General features: G+C 39.4%; 1 protein-coding gene across 4 annotated transcripts in view; it reads left to right on the top strand.

The window, feature by feature from the left end:
* sema4c (sema domain, immunoglobulin domain (Ig), transmembrane domain (TM) and short cytoplasmic domain, (semaphorin) 4C) overlaps positions 1-12,786 on the top strand; it is a 147,951-nt gene extending 135,165 nt beyond the window's left edge. For all 4 annotated transcript variants that reach the window (XM_038297055.1, XM_038297053.1, XM_038297051.1 and 1 more), the window contains 5 exons: positions 727-842; positions 2,005-2,162; positions 6,299-6,384; positions 6,622-9,180; positions 12,665-12,786. In XM_038297055.1, coding sequence (XP_038152983.1) covers positions 727-842; positions 2,005-2,162; positions 6,299-6,384; positions 6,622-7,517 — 1,256 coding nt within the window. In that variant the 3' untranslated portion in view covers positions 7,518-9,180; positions 12,665-12,786. The remainder of the gene's footprint in view (positions 1-726; positions 843-2,004; positions 2,163-6,298; positions 6,385-6,621; positions 9,181-12,664) is intronic.
* Positions 12,787-21,324: the final 8,538 nt, after the last annotated feature.

The following is a 21,324-nucleotide window of genomic DNA, read 5'->3' as shown; positions in this document are numbered from 1 at the left end:
CACCCATCCATTCATCCATCCATCCATCCATCATCCATCCATCCATTCATCCATCCATCATCCATCCATCCATTCATCCATCCATCCATCATCCATTCATCCGTCCATCCATTCATTCATCCATCCATCATCCATCCATCCATCCATCCATTCATCCATTCATCCATCCATTCATCCATCCATCCATCATCCATCCATCCGTCCATCCATCCATTCATCCATCCATCATCCATCCATCAATCATCCATCCATTCATCATCCATCCATCCATTCATCCATCCATCACCCATCCATTCATCCATCCATCCATCATCCATCCATCCATTCATCCATTCATCCACCCATCATCCATCCATCCATTCATCCATCCATCATCCATCCATCCATTCATCCATCCATCCATTCATCCGTCCATCCATCCATCCATCCATTCATCCGTCCATTCATGATCCATCCATCGTTCATTCCTCCATCCATTCATCCATCATCCATCCATCACTCTTCTATCCACCCCTTCATCCATCCATTCATTTTTCTTTATTCAAAGCTTGATCTCCAGGTTCTCTGCAGTAAGTTCTTAGTAAAATGTTGTCTGCCTTAAGAAAAGCAAATATAAGAAAAAAGAAAATATAATCTCGGTGTGACTAACTTCAGCCTTAACGCTTCACTGAGCATGACGGTAATAAATCGAGTTAATTCTTTACCATTTTCTCTGTTGTGTTTTAGCTAAGGGATGGCTGCAGAGGGTGGTCATCCTGGGCTCTGAGGCCCATGTGATTGAGGAGATCCAGCTGTTCGACACAAACCAGCCTGTTGACAGCCTGACCATCTCCCACTCCAAGGTACGAAACAGGCCAAAGGATTTGTTTCAGAAACTCTAGTCTGACATCAACAGCTAAAGCGTATTAAAACTCTTTAGCCTTTAGCTCCTTGGCAAATGAAAGAACACGTCAGGAGGTTTATGTGTGTGTTCAGGAAACTGTGACAAAACGTCAAATTAACCTCCTTTTTTAAAACATGAAAAAATAAAAATGTCTCACATCCATTAAAGTCAAAATGAAGGCTGATTTACAACAAAAGAATAGCAAAGTAATATCTGTCGAGGCGTGTGTGTGAAGATGATGTTAAAAGAGCGGATTCACTGCAACAAACCGAGGCAGAAGTGACTTTGATTAAAAAAAGAGCTGTTCCTGTTCTGTCATATAATTATTTAAGTATGAGCTTCCAGTTTCCCCCATGGTGAGAGACATTGAATGCCTCAGAATGAACCCTGACAGGTGTCGCTTTTATTCCCTTTTCTTTCGCTCTCTGGGGTAGATACTGTTTTTTTGCTGTTTTGCGTTGAGAGGTTATAGCCACTATTTATCAGATTACTGTACATCATCTCATCATTTTTCACAGTGTAGTTTTAGAGATCTCTTGCTGTTTCATGAGTTCATTTGTATTCCTTTTCAGCCTTTTCCTTCAGTCTGTGTCGATCTGTTAATACCCTTTTCGCCTGATCCTTGCGATTATAGATCAACAGACTTGCGTTAAGGGGCGTTTTTGTCTCAGATCGAGTCTCACCTCACGGAGCTGAAACTCCCCGTCATAATTACAGCAATTACATGACTTTGACACCGTGGGGGAGCTGAACCTCTACCACTGCAGCTGAGCCTGCACGCACACGTCTCTCGAAAGCGGCCCGTCCTTAAATCGATGGGCTTTGGTCAGGGTGCTCTCTGCGCTAAAGCTGCCTGCTTATCTCATTAATGCGGGCTTAGCCGCGGCCAGACATATTTTATAACGGCTTTTGCGAAAAGGCCGCAAACCAGATTGGATTGGAAGAGGGTCAGAGGGTGAATGTTATTGTAATCGAGAGTGATTATCCCATTATCTCCTCTAACCCATAACTCTGTCACTCTCCCCTCTTCTCTCTGTGTTTATCGTTCTTGTCCGTTCTCTGGGTCCTGGCTCTCTTCTTTGTCCTAATCTTTTTTTTGCTGCTTACTCTTTTCTTTGTAGAAGTACTTGTACATCGGATCTCGTTCTGGGGTTCTTCAGCTGCCTTTGGCGAACTGTAGCCGCTATCAGTCTCAGCAAGACTGTCTGCTGGCCAGGGACCCCTACTGTGCCTGGGACAGCGAGGGCCGGGCCTGCGTCCGCATCGACCTTCACCGAGGGTGAGACAAGTACCTGTTTGATGCTGTTTGCTTGATATAGATGAGTGAGTCATCAAAGTGCCATCTTAAGGGAGAAGGGCGTAACAGACACTGAACCTAGCCTTAAAGGTCACCAGGTCAGGTTTTTATTTGCAGGTTTTTGTTCTTTTATTGGCATCTTAGTTAAGCCTTTATTAGACAGCTCCACATAAAGATAATTTACAGCTATAAAAATGCTTTTTATGAGAAACTCTTTCATAGTCCCAAATCTTTAGCAGCCCCTGAAAGTTTATGCCACCCCCTGTCCCAGCTAAACAAACATACCCACAGAATGACACTTCTAACTTTCATGGACAGGACTTTTGTCTCATGTGATTAGGTCACCTTCTTCCAATAAAACTGTGGTCCCCTGTTGGTGTCACGTTGGCAAACTGCAAATGCAGCTTCTTGTTGCTCCTTTTTCACAAATCTGATCTGTAACCCATTGGTGATGACCAAATTGACCATTTGCTCATATATATATATATATGCAAATGGTATATATATATATATGTGTGTGTGTGTGTTTAATTTACGTTTAATTAACCTTTAGGGTCAATATTTAAATATTTTTTAATTGTTGAAGATTTGAATCCTTTCATGAAACAAAACTGAAGATTTGTAATCACAATGTAAAGTAGCCAGCTGGTATAATGGTGCACATTTGGTCTTTCTTCAAAATTACACACCACCATTAATGCTTAAACTGCTAATGAACAAAATAGGTACATCCCTAAGTGAAAATGTCCATCTTGTGTCTAAAAAGGAATTTTCCCTCTCTGGTGTCATGTGACTCATTAGTGTTACATAGTCTCGGGTGTAAACGGGGAGCAGGTGTGTTACATATGGTGTTATCGCTCTCACGCTTTCTGAGAGTCAAACATGGCCCCTCATCCTAAATAACTTCATGAGGCTCTTAAGGAAAGAATATTTGCTTTAAATCTGTTTTCTCAATAAAGGTGGGTTTGGAGGGGCTGTGTGATTACAGGTGGGGCATGATAGAAATGAATTAAATGAATGAAGTACTGAAAAGAACATTGATATGTTGACTTTTTCGGCACATTGAAATAAACAATTAAATAATTTTACTTTACAACTGGTGGTTTTATGAGTATAAAGGAAATTTTTGTAGTTTGTTTTTGTGAAAACTGCAATCTACTGCATTTGCACTGACTCGTGGTCATTCAGCTGTTATAAAAAGGTTGGGGGCAAAGTTGAGAGCAGGAAAACTTACTTGTGAACCACATGGGAGCCCAGCAAGAAGAGTTTGGAAGCCATTGCTGTACATAAAGGTGGCTGGGGCTGGAAGAAGACTATGAACTCCCTAAAAACTGAGCTGTAGATAGAGCAGGCCTTGGCGTGGGCTGAAGAAAGTTAGCACTCATACTCAGCAGCCCATCCAGATCACTTTCAGCCTGTCAATGCTAACTACTAACTGCTAACTGGCTAACTGGTGGCCTAGTGGTTAGGGGATAGAGCTTAAGGTTCTGAGTTTGAGCCCCACTCCCACAGACTGCCACTATGGGTCTCTGAGCAAGACCCTTAACCCCACACTGCTCCCCGGTTGCCCCACGATGGCAGCCCACTGCTCCCCAAGGGCAGTGTTGGGAAAGTTCTCTTTCTACGTGAACTAGTTCAAAGTTCAGTTCACACATTTTAAAATGAACTAGTTCAGTTCATAGTTCACAATTCCAAAAAACGAACTAGTTCATAGTTCTTTTTTTTTTTTTTTTTCATATATTGCTCAATTACACCATAGCCTACTGTAGAACCACAGACGGCAATTATTTTATCAGTTGTAACTCTGAAACTGTGCGTCAGATTTCATCTTCATATCCAGTTTTGAATCCTTATCCAACCAGGGTTTCCATTAGCATTGAGGGGACAGCATTTCCCCATTGTTGCTTTAATGCTTTGTTGCTGTCCATTCACTTCACACTAGTAGCAGCTGCAGCTTTCACCCCTACAGTATATTCTCAAAAACATCAGGAAAAATGTGCTGCTTGAATGGTCTTTTTTATGAGTAATTATTAAAAGAAAAATAGGAAAGTAGTCTTTAAGGTGCAAATGTTTTTTTTTATTTTAATAATTTTTTCCATTTGAAATTCCATTTCAATACATACTAAAAAGGAATCCTGGAAAATTATACCAGGCAGGTTTAACAAACAAGTTACATGGATAGTAAAACCCTCAAGAACAGGGGTCTTCTATGTTTTCCAGACCAAGGACCCCCAAACTGATGGCGAGATGGAGCGGGGACCCCCTAACTATATATATTGTATGAAATTGTGTCCTATAGTCACTCTATTACAGATGGAGTAATGTAAAGAAATTAATTTCTCCCTGGGATTATTAAAGTTTTTCTGATTCTGATTCCTGGTTGATGGGACAGGTGTTGTGAAGGAAACGGTGCCCAGCTTGAAAGAGCTCCTGTGTGTCGCTGAATGTGAGCATTGATGACTGAAAGACATCTTCTGCCTCCATTTATCTGTTTACTACAGTGTGTTGATTTCATGTTAATGAGTATTTAAAGACATTTCAATTAGTGGGGGGGAAAAAATGCAGGGGGGGAATATAAAAATATCAACTAACCATGCAGACCCTCATGCAGTACCTCCGTAGACCCTCTAGGGGTCGCGGATCCCCTGTTGAAGACCTCCGCTCAAGAAGATTTTACTAACACAAACTGAGGGACCAGGCTGAGGTAGGAATTTAAGGTTACTGAAGTGCGGATTTTTTTTACTGAAAGCCGGCGGGCAAACTTGTTGCCATCATCCTCACCGACCACCTGGTCATAAACCTGTTTTAAGTCGCCTCCATGCTGCTGTTGCTTCCACGCTGCATTTTGTTTTGATGACGCACGCGGCTGTAGGCTACGACGCTGGTAGCTGCTGTTGCCAGATTGGGTGTTTTTCCAGCTACATATTAAGGCCTGTTTACGGTGTGATTTAGCTGGGGTTTCGCCTGGAGGGCTTTATAGAAATCTGGCAACCTATTGAACGGAGTTGAACTGAGAGAGCGTGCCGTTCACAGACACCAGAATGAACGAGTTCACAATAACGTTCATCAGGCAGTAATACAGTACGTTCAGTTCACGTTCGCCCAAAATATGAACGAGTTCATGAACTTTCGTTCAATGAACGCGTTCAGGCACAACACTGCCCAAGGGGATGGGTTAAATTCAGAGGTAAATTTCTCCAATGGGAGATCAATAAAGTTCAATTATGAATTATTATTATTAACTGTACCTCATACACTGAATCCAATTGTTCTGCATGGCTGTTTATGCCAGAAGGAAGTGTGTTCTAGAGAAGCAGTGTAAATATCCAGTGGTCTGATTAGACTAAAATAAAACTTTTGGTTCACATAGTGCAAAGAACGTGTATAGGGGCTACCCAGCCATCAGAGTACAAAGATTTTAAGTGTGTTTTCTTGCCTACAGTCAAGCATGGTGGGAGTTTCATGCTTTGAGTCCTCTAGAATTCATGAACGCTATTGTCACACACCGAAGCATGGCCTGTTTTTGGAAAACTGGATCATAAGGATGTAGTTTAACATAATAACGCACCTCCAAGATTATCACCTTGCTATAAAAGTTGAGGTTAGGATGGAGCAGAAGGCGGAGAAGTTCAAGGTCTCTAAAATCCACCAGCTGCTTTGTGATTTCTTCATGTCGGAGCTGAAGAGGATTCAAGACAGAGGCAACCTGTGAACATCCAGAAACCTCTATGGCAGAGAGTTACAGCAGTGCTTGAAAATAATGTTGGCCACAAGGGAACAACAAACTTTTGTAGCCAGGAGCCTCCAACATTAATGTCTCGGTGTTGAGTAATTTTGAGAGGACAAAAATGCACAAGGTAATACAAGCTGTACGCTGGCAGCTTTTCTTTTCTATCAAAGTCTTAAATCTTCAGTGTTGCCTCATGAAATGGTGCAGTAAAATGTTTGAAGAAATATGAGGAATGTACTCACATTAGTGAGATGTTGATCATTGCTTTGTGTTCATCTATAACATTCAGTTGTAACAAATGTCATAAAGTTTAAAGTAAGATTTCATTGCATCCAATATTTCATTAAAAAAAAAATCCTATTGTATTTCATTTTTGTTTTGTTTTCAGGTCGACTTCCTCTCTCTCACAGGACCTCATGCTAGAGAGGTTCAACCGTGGAAAAGCCAAGTTTCCAGTCTCCATCCCGAGTGCTGGTGAGTATGAGCTACAGTTTATTAGTGCCCCCTTGTGAGAATTAGCCATTAATGCATGAGCAAGTTAGCTAAATGTGCTTGCGATTGTTTTTGCGATTATTTTTTAAAGTGAATAAATTGAAATGAAAAGGAAGAAATGTGTCAAAGCACAAAATATTTTATGTGTAGTATTATTGATTATCTATAACTTAGACATCTGTCTTCTCTGCTCCCTCCAACCCATTTGTTCTACTGCAGATCCGTCCCGATTGAGAAATGTAATAGTGGTTGTTGGTTCTGATATGGTGCTGCCTTGCCAGCTCGTCTCCAACCTGGCCCAGCCATTATGGATGGTCAATGACCGCGAGCTCCAGCTAGGTGATCCAGAAGCAGGAGGACCTCGCTTTGACAGAACCCTCAAAGCTCTCATCATACCCGAAGTGGGCCAGATGCAAGCGGGACGCTATATCTGTTACTCTGAGGAACTGGGAGTAAAGTTTCAGACTGAGCGCTACCAGGTGACTGTCGTTGCCAATGCCCCGGTGTTCATGGAAGCCCGTGCCCCGGACAGCAGCATGGGGCTCTTCTGGGTGCTGGTCATCACACTGGGGGCAGTGTGCCTCCTCCTTCTCGTAGCAGCTCTCTACTTGCGAAGGAGGCTGAAGCTGGCGTTAGGGAAGGGAGCCGACATGAAGCCTCTGGAGAGCACCTTGGTCTACCCCATCACCCTGCCCAAAGAGCCGCCCACCTTCGTGCCCAGCAAGATGCCAAGCGATGAGGACCGGTTCTGGGAGACGGGCGCCAACTACTACTACTCAGATGGGTCGCTGAAGATCGTTCCCGGCCACGCCCTTGGCCCCAGTAGTGTCAGCAGCACGGCGTCACCCAGTGCCATTCCCGGCCAGCCCATCCACTCCCCTAGCCGGCTCAGCCTCACCAACATCCGAGGCTCTGGTAGCAACGGCTATATCCGCCTCAACCTGAGCACAGCAGGGGAGGAGAGGGCTAGCGGGGCCGGTGTTGGGGGCGGCGCGCTTGGAGGGTTGGGTGTGGGCGGGAACGACTACTCCAGTCCCTTCAAGGAGGAGCTGAGGCGCACTCTGCAACAGAGAAGCGTCCTGCCCGATGCCAATCCAGAGGAGTCCTCTGTCTAGGCCTTCCCTCCTCCATCTTTATTTATTCCCTGAGGTGGAACAAGAATCCAACCAAGCTACCTCCCTCCTCCAGAGGATGCCTGCTCTCTCTGTCTTTTAGTGACATGCTGTCCACTCCCATGCTCTCTGTCTCACTCTGCCAATGCCTGTTTGGCTCTCTGTAGACTTCTTCTTGCACACAGCATGTTCAGCACATACACTCATATACCGTGTTTGCCAACAGTTGCTGTGTTTCAGGCAACATAGACTTGGTTGTGACTGTCTCTGCTTCAACTGTGCAACTGCCACTCGTGTACATACTGTATTTCTGTTTTTTTAAGATGAACGCAGAGGAGAACCCCTCAAGCATGGAACCCTGACAAATGGTGTTATTTTTTTTCTCTCTGATGTGCACAGCTGTTTCTAGTACCCCTACTGGGACCATTTAACAGCAAAGGCGACAAACTGGAAATATGTTGCTTTTTTTTGTGCTTGTGATCCTTAAGACTTTTTTCTGCTTACTGCACTTAAAAAATACTGGAAGCCTGTCTTCCCTCTTTTTTGTACTTGTGAGCCTGGAGTGAGAGAGCGATAAAAAAAAGGACTAATTAATCTCCAAGCAAGACGACAATCATGTCCCTGTGGCAGGAGCTCTGTGTGGGGCAGAGAGGAGACAAAAAGAGAGTAAATTAGACGGAAAATGAAGCGAACTGGAGGGAAAGACACAAGGAGGGAGTTTCTAAATGAAGGACAATCTCTCAAGACATTTCCGCTCAATTGAAATTTTTTCCCCATCATGTCACTTTTACTGCTGGAGGACTCCTTCGATTTCTTCCACTTTAACTGAATGTGATGCTTGGATTGAATTAAGACATTTCTTGTCAGATATTCTTTGTTGATTCTGATATATGGACCACAGAGCTGTTCAACCAGTTTGTTAGAGACTAAAGGTTCACCTCTATGAAAGACAGTGAGGGCGACCTTCTTGGCATAACATTACTCCTCCCTCACTCCGGCATAGTGACCTTCAATGATTCATTCAGCTCCAGGAGCTCTTTATGTGACATTTAGACCCTTTTTCCACCAACGCAGTTCTTGGAGTCACAGTGTGTAACAGAGGGGTGTTTAGATTTGGACCTTTTGAACTCTTGTTCCTGTCTTTGTAAAGGAAAAAGCAAAGAGGCTTTGTTTGTGCAGTTCTTAGCAGCAGAACATTAGCCGCAGAGTTACTTGCAAACTGAAGCTGACATGAAGACATTCGGCGCAGAGAATGTAGTAGAACCCTTATTGTTGTGACGGCTATGGATGTCTTAGAAAGTGCTTTATTTTATTTTTTTCCATGTGTTTATTGAGGGTGGTAACTTGTACTGCCAAGAAGGAAACTACCACTCCAGCACGTACACACTCAACATTTACAGGCATTCAGATCATTGTGGATCGCAGCCATCCAGGGCAACAGAGCGAATGTGAAGCACCCTTAGAACCCATGGAACCCCAACCAACCCCTTCACCGAAGCCTAGAGACTAATCCGGGGCTACTGTGGACCGAAACAATGGAGGAACACTGAAACACAACAAGAACCCACGCAGTGTTTCTGGAAGAAAAGGACCGACCGACAGACTGATTGCTGCCATGCTGTTCAACTCCTGGCCCAGGCGAAAAGATGCCATGAAGCAGTGAAAGGTATGTTTTCTTTTCTTGATTACAATAGTGATTTCTAGTATTTCCAGTATACACAATATGCCTTTGCACAATTATAATTTTCTTAAAATATAATTGTGTATTTCTGTTTAACCTGATTGTTTAATGCTCTCTAGAAAAACCTTATACTGCAGTCACCACTGCCTTTCTTTAGGGTTATACCTCCAAGCATTATACATTTGATGACCCAGTACTTTGGCAAAAATGAAACTCAGGCAGGATATAGAATCTGTGTGAACACATATTTTGCCACTTTTTCTCAATTGGATTTCCTTCCAGACTTCTATACAGTACATGATATTTAGTTTCACTCCAATATTGATATTCAAAATCCATCTGACTTCAGCCAAAAACTAGTATCACAATGTATTGGCCTGCATCTAAACCCGCTATTGGCTAATAACATATAACTTTAAAGTCCTCATACCAATTTCTGTTGACTATTGTTCTCTGATTAAGATAACTTGATTACGCTTTTTATAATCCTTAAAATTAGTAATAAAATATATATAATTAAAGCTGATACCCTATTGGGTCAGTATTGGTATAGTGGTATAATCAAAGCTGCAGTACCGGTATCGTTTCCAATATTTAACAAAAATGTATTAGAATATCCCTAATAGTTAAAATGATTTTCACCAATTTTGTGGTTATCTGCAGGTCTTCCAGAGCTACCATGAGCATCTTGGTTGTCATTAATCTAATGTTAGATTAGATGTCTTGTAGTTGTATCGTTCCCTTTTCAATCTTCTGCAGGTGAATCAATCCGTACTTTTTTGGGGGGAGGTTTATTAGCTAATCCTGCTCTAACCTTCTCTACAACGTCTGCTCTGACCCGCCTGCTGTGTATCTCGGTCTTTATGCTGCTGTTTGTTCACTAATGTTTTCTAATAAGCCTCTGAGGTCTTCAAAGAACAGACGGATTTATCCTGTTACTGAAATACACATAGACGGAGTCTATTTGCTGACTAGGTGGCAGCTGAAGTCAACGTTAAACTCTGGATTTTATTTAGTGACGTCGGTGAAAAGAAAGCAGAAAATGAATGCAAAGGTTTTTGTTTATTAAAAAAAATCACAACCATTTTTATTATTCTTATGTTTCACATTGATCTACATCTTTGTGAGGCTCCAACATAAAGTCTCAATAAAAATCTAAATATGTTAGTTTCTTTAAGTAAAAATATTCGGTGGTGTAAATACTTTCATAAGCTTCAGGTGTAAAAGAGTTGCAGGCCAGATGATCCCCAACGAGTCGAAATTATGATTTTATTTATATGTATTACTAAAAGAATTAAGTAAACTTTTATATTTTATTTTATTTTGGCCGAAGCAGTAAAATCATTTTAAAAGTTAGTCTTGTTATATCAAGAAACTGGCCTCATGTGAATTAAACAGACATGAAAGGGTGGCATCTGTTTCTTTTGCCCCTTAAGGCAAGGCACTGCAGAAATGGATTTGTTTGAATAAGAAATGGAATTGATGAACCAGTGGAAGAGTCCTCTGCCGCTATTGCATCGTGACAAACACTGTTACATCACATAAATAAATGTGCTATAGGGTTACTTCAGTATTGGAAAGGAGAATTTGTTTATTTTTTGATTAGTTCTGAAGCAGATGGATTCTTAGAATTATTTTTGGTTTGAAAAAAAAAAAAGTAAAGTTAACAAAAAACAGTCCATGAATAAAGAAAGCCCTTCAGGATCCCATTCTGAAACCCCTGTCCTCCAGTTTTATTAATATGGGTAAATGTGCACTGCTCATGCTGTGGGCTTCAGAAACAGTTGCCTTTTTTTCCTGAAGATCTCCGCTGTCCATATATCTATGATGTCATCACCATTTACAGAAAGTAAACCTTTGCCTATACACCCGAAATCCTGTCAAAAGACTTTGATTAACCTTAAGTTACTGCAACCTGATGTGGTTGATTGTTTTTAACAGGAGTGGCAACATTTAATAAAAGAAGAGCACTGACTTTAGTGATACAGTACTTACATTGGACCAAATATCATGTAGAATCATGTAGAGGGGCAAGCTATTAATTTTTTTTATTTTATTTTTGTTAAAGTTTTAAAATGAAAATAATTGCCTCCTTAGTTTCTTATTTTTAGTATAAGTTGTTAGCACCATAACAGCCAACAGATCCTATTTACTTCCCAAAGCTCTACCAATGCCCTGCATATGGTTCTTGCTTTGTTTTTTCAAATCCTTTTCTGACTGAATATTTCCATGTTCATTCTTAGATGAAGGCCTTGAGGATCAGGTGCATTTGGTAATATAACAGAACAAGGGGCCTCCATAGAGCTTGAAGTGAACTAATTGAGAACGTCTTTGAAGAGTAAAGATTTCGTTCTGATCAGGCATCAAAACATACTGACCCATTGCATCCTTTGGCAGAATCCAGTCTTTATATTAACTGTTTTCTTTTGTCAGCCCGGAGAACATGGAAAGGTTTATTTCTGCAAAATGCAACCACGAAGAAAAACAAATTGACTTACTATAAAAATCTTTCTTTTATTTTTGACCCTTTAAAAAGAAAAAGTCAAATGCGCATTATTTGTATGGAGAGAATTTGTTGCATTGTTGTTGCAAACAAAAAAAATAATAACTTTATTGTTTTGGAAACAGAAATAAAAGAAAAATGCATTTCAGAAATTAAACATTGAAAAAATTTGCATTTTTTTCGGATCTAGTTTTTTAATCTTTTAACCTTTTTTTAACAGATTTTATATTTTTCTTTCCTTTTCTTAGAAGTATCTAAATATATATATATATAAATATATATTTATAAATAAAATATATATATAAATATATATTTAGATATATTCCTAAGGAGTGAAGAAGCATTTGTATTGGTCTAATGGATGTAAGCAACAACATTGTATTAGTCTGTTTTGGGCTTGAAGTGACGAAAATGTGACGCAATTTGGAAAAACAGAAGTTTTAAAAGAAAATCTAAAAAAAAAAAATCTAGTAAAAAAAAAAAAAAAAAGCAAAAATAACTATGAAAAAGAAAACAACAATGTTACTCTATGCCTTTTTTTTTATTAAGAAAATTAAAAATTTAATTTTTGGATTGCAATCAGTTTTTTCAAATTGCATTTTCTTTACTGCTGCATTAATGACAAACAAATGGCTCCACATACTTAGAATAAGGATTTATTGTGAAGTGGGAGATTATACATGCCTTCTTAAAATGTTTTTACAATAAAAATCATAAGTATTTTGTAAGTTTGTATTAAGCTCCCTTTATAATACGCTAATTCTCCTCAGTAACATGCAGGCAGCCAACTGCCTTTGTTGTATAAATGTAGACAAAGCTGATCTGTGAGGAGTTAAAGTGAGAAAGTTCCAATGGTGTGAATATTGTTTAAAGGACCTATTATTATAAACTTGTTTTTATCTGTACATTTAAGAATAGAAATATATATTTTTCTGTTATTAACTTCATCTATCTGTTTCCTTTCAGTGTTTTTTATCTTCGTGTATTTTGTGGATATGCCTGTGGAGACCGGAGGAACGCAGAGAGAAAGCGTGACGTAACTTGTGTTGTTCCAACTGTGTACAGAGCGATGAGGGGAGAAAAAAGAGGAAGAAAGTTTTAAAAAATTTAGAACTTAGAGAAGGTCAGCCATCAGCACTCCATCCTACTGTTGCATGATCTTCTCAGCAAGTGGACTGAACATCTTTGATATGATCATCCCTGTACAAAAGTGAACATTTGGATCCTTTTTTGGACTTTTTCCAGGCTCTAACGTTATTCAACACTAAAGATCTCTTGAAAAGACAGACGAGAAAGCTGATTTTTATGCCTCAAGAGTTGTACAGTAAATTCATGGCTGTATTTCAACATGTTTACTTTCTCTGTGCCTCTTCACCTTTCTGAATAAAGCCAAAGTAGACTGCAGTTGCTTTTGTTCCTGTTAAAAATTCCCGAATAAATTTTATTTGATTCCAGATCAATATTTAAGTCTCAGCAATCCGTCCACTTTGCTACTCTGAGCTGATGTCAGCAGCCTTCTTTCGTATTTTATCTACGGCTAAACTTCCCCTCAAGCAAAAGGCAAAATGTGTTTGAAACCGAGGAGGCTGCTGTTTGTTTACATGTCAGTACTGATATTTTGGGCCAATATATTTTTCTAATTCCCCCTACATTAAGAAAGGCTGAAATTGAAATGTGTTTTCAGCCTTTTAAAACCAAATATAAAGCTACTGACTTGAAGCAAATCAGTTACAAACTGCTCACTTTATTTTTAATTTCTTGAGGCAGAAAGCTTAAAAACGAGCTCTTTACACTGGTACTTGGTTATGTCTTAATATTTCTCCTTTTTAAAATCAGGCTTGTTATTTTCATTATGTAAAGACACGCGTTTCAAAAGACAAAGGAAAACAGGTCTAAAGCTTGAAAAACATGCATGTGTGATGTTCTAAATGTGCCGTTCCTCAGCTCTCAAGCATTTGGATATTTCTTCCTATGAGGTTTTAGGTTCTGCTGTGTTCTTGCATTAATATTTGGATTATTTTTACCCCCTTTTTTTTTTTGCCTGTTATTGTTCCGTTTATTTTTGAAAAAAAATCTTAAGTAACTTATTTCACTTGTAAAAAAAACTTGTCGATATTTATTATCATTGTACATATGTCCTTATTTTTTATATGTGTATATAAATACACTAATAAAAAGACAGACATACTTCGGGGTTGAGTGTTTTTTTTTTGTGAAAGGGAATTCCTCATAATATTTTATGTCTAATAATAGATAACTTTTGGATAAAATCTTAATTACTGTAATCCAATTAGTGGGGGAAATCATCTCTTTATGTGTGAGTAGATGACCCAGTAAGCGGTAACAGCAGTCAGAACTGAGAGGAACAATCAGCCACCTGACAGCAAAGGTTAAGATTAATTTCATTTTAACAAGAGATAGACAGATGAAATAGCAATGCTGCAAAAAGCTGATGTACTGAAGGTGGGTTGCTTTAAACTCTAGGGGTCCTCCTCCTAAAACAGCAGGAGGTGTAAATCGATAAAGGAAGCCAATGCTGCAAGAGTGAAAAGAAGGTTATCAAGTTGGTGGCAAGACCTGCTAAGATTTATAGTTTGGAGACTGACAAAGGAAGGGGCACCATTGCTGAAAATAATATTCTCATTCAGTGAGATTAAAATGCAGAGGGATTGATATGAGTACATCACAGTGACGGTTAGGGTTGAACAGGTTTTTGGACCAAGTTCGAAAAAAGCAAAGATGGCTTGGACATGTGCAGAGCAGAGATACTGGACATGCTGGATAAAGGATGTTGAATATGGAGCTGCCAGGAAGGAAGAAAGGAGAAATAAGTGTGAGTGGTTTGATGTTTTTAGTGAAGAAGAGTTGGTGTGACAGAGGAGGATACTGGGGACAGATTGAGAGGCAGATAATCTGCCATGGCAACCGCTCAAAGGAGCAAAAAATCTACTGTTAGACAGAGTTAAATATCCGGTAGTGATTGTTTTGCCATTTTCCATAATCTTAGACCTGAAATAGAATATGTGTACTTGGCCCCTATCCATCAAGCCGGATTCAAGTGTTAGATCTGAAGCTAGGATGAAAAAAGAGTGTTTGATATATGGGTTCTGTGATTCAGTGGCGAGAAGGAAGCTAATGTTTTGACAAATGCAAGAAATCATTTCTTTTGGAGAAATCTAAAAATGCAAGTCACTCTAAACACACTGTTCCCAGTGTGAAACAAGGTGGTGGGAGCATCATGGTCTGGGGACAGGGAGGATTAGTAGAAATTAAATAAATACATGAATTAGCAAAATTATTGTCTTCATCTAAGCCTTCAACTTGTATGTTAGATCCAGTTCCAACCAGGTTATTTAAGGAGGTATTCCCTTTGATCTCCTCCTCCATTTTAGATGTGATTAATCTATCTCTGTTACAGGGATATGTACCTAAAGCTTTTAAGGTTGCTGTAATTAAACCTCTGCTTAAGAAACTGTCTCTTGACCCAGATGACTTGGTCAATTATAGACCTATATCCAATCTTCCTTTCTTATCCAAAATTCTTGAGAAAGTAGTTGCCAAACAAGTGTGCGGTCACTTACACCATAATGAACTTTTTGAAGAGTTTCAGTCTGGCTTTAGAGCTCATCATAGCACTGAAACAGCTCTGGTGAAAGTCACTAATGATATTCTCATGGCCTCAGATAATGGACTTGTATCTGTGCTCGTCCTGTTGGATCTTAGTGCTGCATTTGATACAGTTGACCATAATATTCTTTTAGAAAGACTTGAATATTTTTGTTGGAATTAAAGGAACAGCACTAGACTGGTTTAAATCTTATCTATCTGATCGAATTCAGTTTGTTCATGTTAATGATAGATCTTCAACACGCTCAAAGGTTACCTGTGGAGTACCACAGGGATCAGTGCTAGGACCAATTCTCTTTACTTTATACATGCTCCCAATTGGTAGAATTATTAGACAGCATGGGATTAATTTCCACTGTTATGCTGATGATACCCAGCTATATCTGTCTATAAATCCAGATGAAGCTAACCCATTACATAGATTACAGGCATGTCTTGAAGACATAAAAACCTGGATGACTCTTAACTTTCTGCTTCTGAATGCAGACAAAACAGAAGTTATAGTCTTTGGACCAGAGTCTCTGAAAAAGAAACTGATTAGCCAGTCACTTCATTTGGATGGGATTAAACTGATTTCAGATAATAAAGTAAAAAATCTTGGTGTTATTTTTGATCAGGACCTGTCATTTAAATCCCAGATCAAAGAGGTTTCTAGAATTTCCTTCTTTCATCTGAGGAACATTGCAAAAATTAGAAATATCCTGTCCAGGGGTGATGCTGAGAAACTAGTCCATGCATTTGTTACTTCAAGGCTGGACTATTGTAATTCTTTACTATCAGGAAGTTCACAATATGTAGTTAAAAGCCTTCAGCTGATCCAAAATGCTGCAGCAAGAGTTCTAATGAAAATTAAAAAGAGAGATCATATCTCTCCTATCCTGGCTTCTCTTCATTGGCTTCCTGTTAAATCAAGAATAGAATTTAAAATCCTCCTTCTCACATATAAAGCCTTAAATGGCCAAGCTCCATCTTATATCAGAGATCTGATTGTTCCTTATGTTCCTAACAGAGCACTTCGCTCTCAATCTGCAGGTTTACTAGTGGTTCCTAGAATTTCTAAAAGTAGAATGGGAGGCAGATCTTTTAGTTATCAGGCTCCTCTCCTGTGGAACCAACTACCAGTTTTAGTCCGTGAGGCAGACACCCTGTCTACTTTAAAGGCTTAAAACTTTCCTTTTTGATAAAGCTTATAGTTAGGGTGGCTCAGGTTATCCTGAGCTATATCTATAGTTATGCTGCTATAGGCTTAGACTTTTGGAGGACATAGGGACCCCCATTTCATCATTCTGCTTCATTCTCTCTCTGTTCTCCTATTCTGCAGAATCTGTTAGTCTAACCTTCTGCTAAATCTAACCTTCTGCTCTCTCTGCTTTTCCTCAGAGTAGCTTTGCCTCGTCTGTTCCTGTTTGGCTGTGACGTCATCCTGGAAAGAAACATCAGCTGTGCTGCTTCCATCAACACCCTTGTTTATAGATGTTGGAGATCGGCCTGTTTTCCAGTGTGGTCCTGTTTCTCTGACCATGACTGAGTGGATGTGCTCTCTTCGTCCTCTGGCATGGGAGCTGCCTTGGAGCTCGTCTGCCTGGCTGTGTGTTTCCTGGACGGGCCGCCTTTTACAGCTGCTTTTTGTATCTCTGCTTCTGTCTCCTTGAACCCCAGTCGGCCTCGGCAGATGGCCGCTCACACTGAGCCTGGTTCTGCTGGAGGTTTCTTCCTGTTAAAAGGGAGTTTTTCCTCTCCACTGTCGCTACAAGCATGCTTAGTGTGGGGGATTGTATTTGAGTCAATGAGTCAATGCAATCAACTGGTTTTCCTTAGATAGAAAACTTTGTATCGGATTTGACTGTATGATCTGGTTGAACTGTAAAGTGCCTTGAGATGACATGTGTTGTGAATTTGGCGCTATATAAATAAACTGAATTGAATTGAATTAAAGAACACCTGTTAGAGGCTGCAGAGGTCTGGTACCAGGCCAGAGGTTTACCTTCCAGCTGGACAACAATCATTAACAGCCAGAACTACAAGGAAAGGATTGATTCAGATCATTTATATAGAGCCAATTCAAAACTAACATAATCACAATTCAATTAAGTCCTACCGTCAGATCGATTAAAAGCTTTCTAAGGAAACCCAGCCGATTATATCCAGTCATTTGCTGAGTTCAATTCAGTTTATTTCTACTATTTTCTTTATTTGCATCCATAGTGAACCATGCACTGTAAATAATGTTGACCATATAGATGAAATCCTGCCTTATGAGGTTCATAAAGCCATTTCCAAATTATCTAACAATAAAGCCACTGGGCTGGTTGGAGTCTCAGCTGAACATTTAAAGTATGCAAATGCAAGGCTAGCTCCTCTACTTTCCATTTGTTTCACATCGTTTTTTATTCATGGTCTTTTACCTGACTCTATTTTAAGTGTCCTGTTAGTACCCCTCATTAAAGATAAAACTGGAAACATTGGCAATTCTGATAATTACCGTCCGATAGCGCTGGCCAGCATAGTTTCAAAAATTATTGAATCAATCCTGCTGGACAGGATTTTAGAGGTTATCAAGTCTACCGATAACCAGTTTTGTTTTAAGGCTAGGCTGGGCACAGATATGTGTAAATATGCTCTAAAAGAGATTACTTATAAATATAATAAGCAGAACTCTTCAGTGTTTATGTGTTTCCTGGATGCATCAAAAGCATTTGATAGGGTAAACCACAGAAAACTGTTCACAAAACTGACACAAAAAGGAGTACCAGAGTATATTGTTCGTATTTTGAAGTACTGGTATACTCAGCAAACACTGCAGATTAAATGGGGGGAATGTATATCGGCTCCATTCAAAGTTAGTAATGGGGTGAGGCAGGGCGGGATTTTGTCCCCAGTTCTCTTTAACTTGTATCTGGATGAACTGTCACACAAGTTGAGAGCTTGTCACACTGGTTGTGTGGCTGGTGACTCGGTACTTAATCACCTGATGTATGCGGATGATTTAGTAATATTTAGCCCTAGTACTGCAGGGTTACAGCAACTACTAAACATCTGCTCTGAGTATGGTCTGGAACACGACATAAAGTACAATCCATCTAAAAGTGTGATCATGATCTGTAGGAGTAAGGAAGATAAATCTACTGAGTTTCCAGAGTTTTTGCTGTCAAATACTGTGCTGGCTGTAACAAATAAAACCAAGTATCTTGGGCACATCATCACAGAAAATCTGTCAGACGATGATGACATTTGCAGACAATGTAGATGTTGTATGCTCAAGCTAATACCCTTGCACGTAAATTCGGTTCATGTACTGATATAGTCAAAGTGGAACTGTTTAATGCATATTGTACCTCTCTGTACACTGCTCACCTGTGGACTACCTATAGAAAAGTCAACCTGCAAAGGCTGCAGGTGGCCTATAATGATGCTATGCGGTTACTTTTGAAACGTCCAAGATGGTCCAGTGCAAGTGAGATGTTTGTCACAGCAATAGTTAATACCCTACAAGCTGTTCTACGAAAGTTAATGTATAAGTTTATTTGTAGGTTAAATGCATCTGAAAACGATATTATTTTGTCACTCACTGATACCACACGTAGTGCAATCCGATATCAGTCTAAGGTGTGGAGACACTGGTATTCCTGTCTTCTTAAAGATCCTATTTAATCGATAATGGTACTTGTATTGTGTTTTTATCATTAACTATTTTTATTTTATTTTTATGTATGTATTTATTGGACCATTTGTCCAGAATAAAGTTTATCTATCTATCTATAGTGCCAATTCACAACACATGTCATCTCAGGGCACTTTACAGTTCACCAGATCATACAGTCAAATTGATTCAAAGTTCAGAGTTGGCCTGCTGAGGCCGACTGGGGTTCAAGGAGACTTAAGCAGACATAAAAAAGTAACAGAGAAGCACTGATCCCTAAATACGTTCTATGAGAAGGAAATGGTAAACTAGCTCCATTGGTTACTCTTTCAAGGAAAGAAACAGTTAAGCCGATGAGCTATGAGCTGGTTTACATGTCAAAGGAAGAAAGAGAACAGAAAGAGAGCACATACACTTAGTTGCATCAATAATTGAAACCATAATTATGTCTGGAAGATAAACAAGACTAATCTCTCAAAAAACATGCCCAACACCCTTATCTATAATTGAAGTTGTTTATAGCAGCAGCTCAGCTTATGTCTCCGTCGAGGGTGGTGCCACAGCTTAACCGAACCAGACCAGATGAAGATACTATGATGAGAAAAAGCAGAGAGGACATAAAGTTAGAAGTTAAACTAACAAATACTGCAAAATTGGAAATTAGAAATAGATTGAAGCAGAACAATGAAAAGTGGTTCCTTTGTCCTGCAGCAGTCTAAGCCTATAGCAGCATAACTCTAGAGATAAATCAGGATAACCTGAGACACTCTTAACTTTAAGCTTTATTAAAAAAGGCAAGTTGGAGGAAAGGTCAACTTCAACGATTCGCTATAGGGTCCTTATTGTTCACTGGAGTTTAGACCTCTCCCATTTTGTGTATGAGCCAAGCCAGTGATGAATGTCAACACTCTGTAGTGTAAGGTGAGAAGGTTGTAAGTACCTGGCTCGATCCCCACAGACTACCACTCTGGATCTCTGAGCAAGACCCTTAACCCCACACTGCTCACTGGACGCTGCACGGTGGCAGCCCACTGCTCCCCAAGGGGATGGGTTAAATGCAAAGGTGAATTTCTCCCGTGTGAGATTAATAAAGTTATAAACCAAGCTTGAGCATATCTTCAACACAAAAGAAGATCAAGTATTCATTGTCTAGATGTGCAAACACTGATAAAAAAATACACCCCAAACACTTGCAGCTGCAAGTATTGACTCACTGAGGCTGCCTATAAATGCATGACAATCTTCCAATTTTTAGCTGTACAACCTTTAAAATTTTGAATCTTCCCCTCCATTTCATTACCACCTACATTTGTCAGTTTATCATAAAATAAGAAATACAAGTTGTATGGTTTGTAATATTTTCCCAAGACACCAAATAAAGACAGACCACAAATAATAAACAGAGAGGACTATATGAGAGAAATGTCCTTTGATGAATTCAAATTTAAAAATCTTAGAATTTAAACATTAACTTGTGTGAAATATTACTTATCAGTAATGTCAGCTTGAAAACTCCTACATATATGAAAAGGTTAATTTTTTAAAAGCAACAGATGATTGCAAAAAATAAATATTTGAAACTTTTTTTTAACTGGTTAACATATGTTTTTATCTTATTGCTCATTGTTTGGAAGTTTTTATGTCCTCAATAAAAGTGAGGGCTCTCTCCACTTGGCTGGTGTCAACACAGCAAGGCACACGCTTGATGTGGTCAGAGCCCAGCTGTGGAGAGAGGCTCACTGCTGCATCTGATCTCAGTGTACTCAGCTGTAGAACAGACTCTGAAACCTCACAAAAGGAGGAGCTTTGAGTGTTTTCCAGATTGTATGTGTGTGGTTTTGGGCTTTACAGAGATTTACAACACTGCACGTTAGAGTTAACACGCCTGCCTGGGCTTATTGTTTCGGGGAGCCAGACATCACTATCTTTGAAGCTATTAGATAAATCATAACCTAGAATTATTTCTATTTTTTTAATCATTCAAAACCAAATTAATGGCAGACAAAAGCCCATTCCTATGGGTAAAAGCCAAATGTTGTATAAAGTGTGACTAAAACAAACAAGGAGAAATAAATACATAATATTTGTATAGTTTCCAAAATTCTGATTCTGTTTATCCGTTGCTTTCTGGATTTGAATTTAAGAAATGTTTAACATTCACAAAAGCAGCAAGGATGCAGCTTGGTTACAGTTTCAGCCACCAGCAGAGGGAGCTCTAAGTACTTCTTCACAGCCATACAAGTTTTTTTTTCATATATTTTTATTCTACATAAAAAAAACAATATAGCGATTCATCCGGTTATAAGTAGTCCAAAAGTCTTAATTTGACCTAATATAACTCAAAAATAAAGTAAACAAA

Source organism: Cyprinodon tularosa, unplaced genomic scaffold (genome assembly GCF_016077235.1).
Source record: "Cyprinodon tularosa strain WSP-4 unplaced genomic scaffold, ASM1607723v1 ctg380, whole genome shotgun sequence".
Taxonomy (NCBI): domain Eukaryota; kingdom Metazoa; phylum Chordata; class Actinopteri; order Cyprinodontiformes; family Cyprinodontidae; genus Cyprinodon; species Cyprinodon tularosa.
The sequence above is the reverse complement of the archived record's forward strand: the minus strand, read 5'-3'. Positions and strand labels throughout refer to the sequence as shown.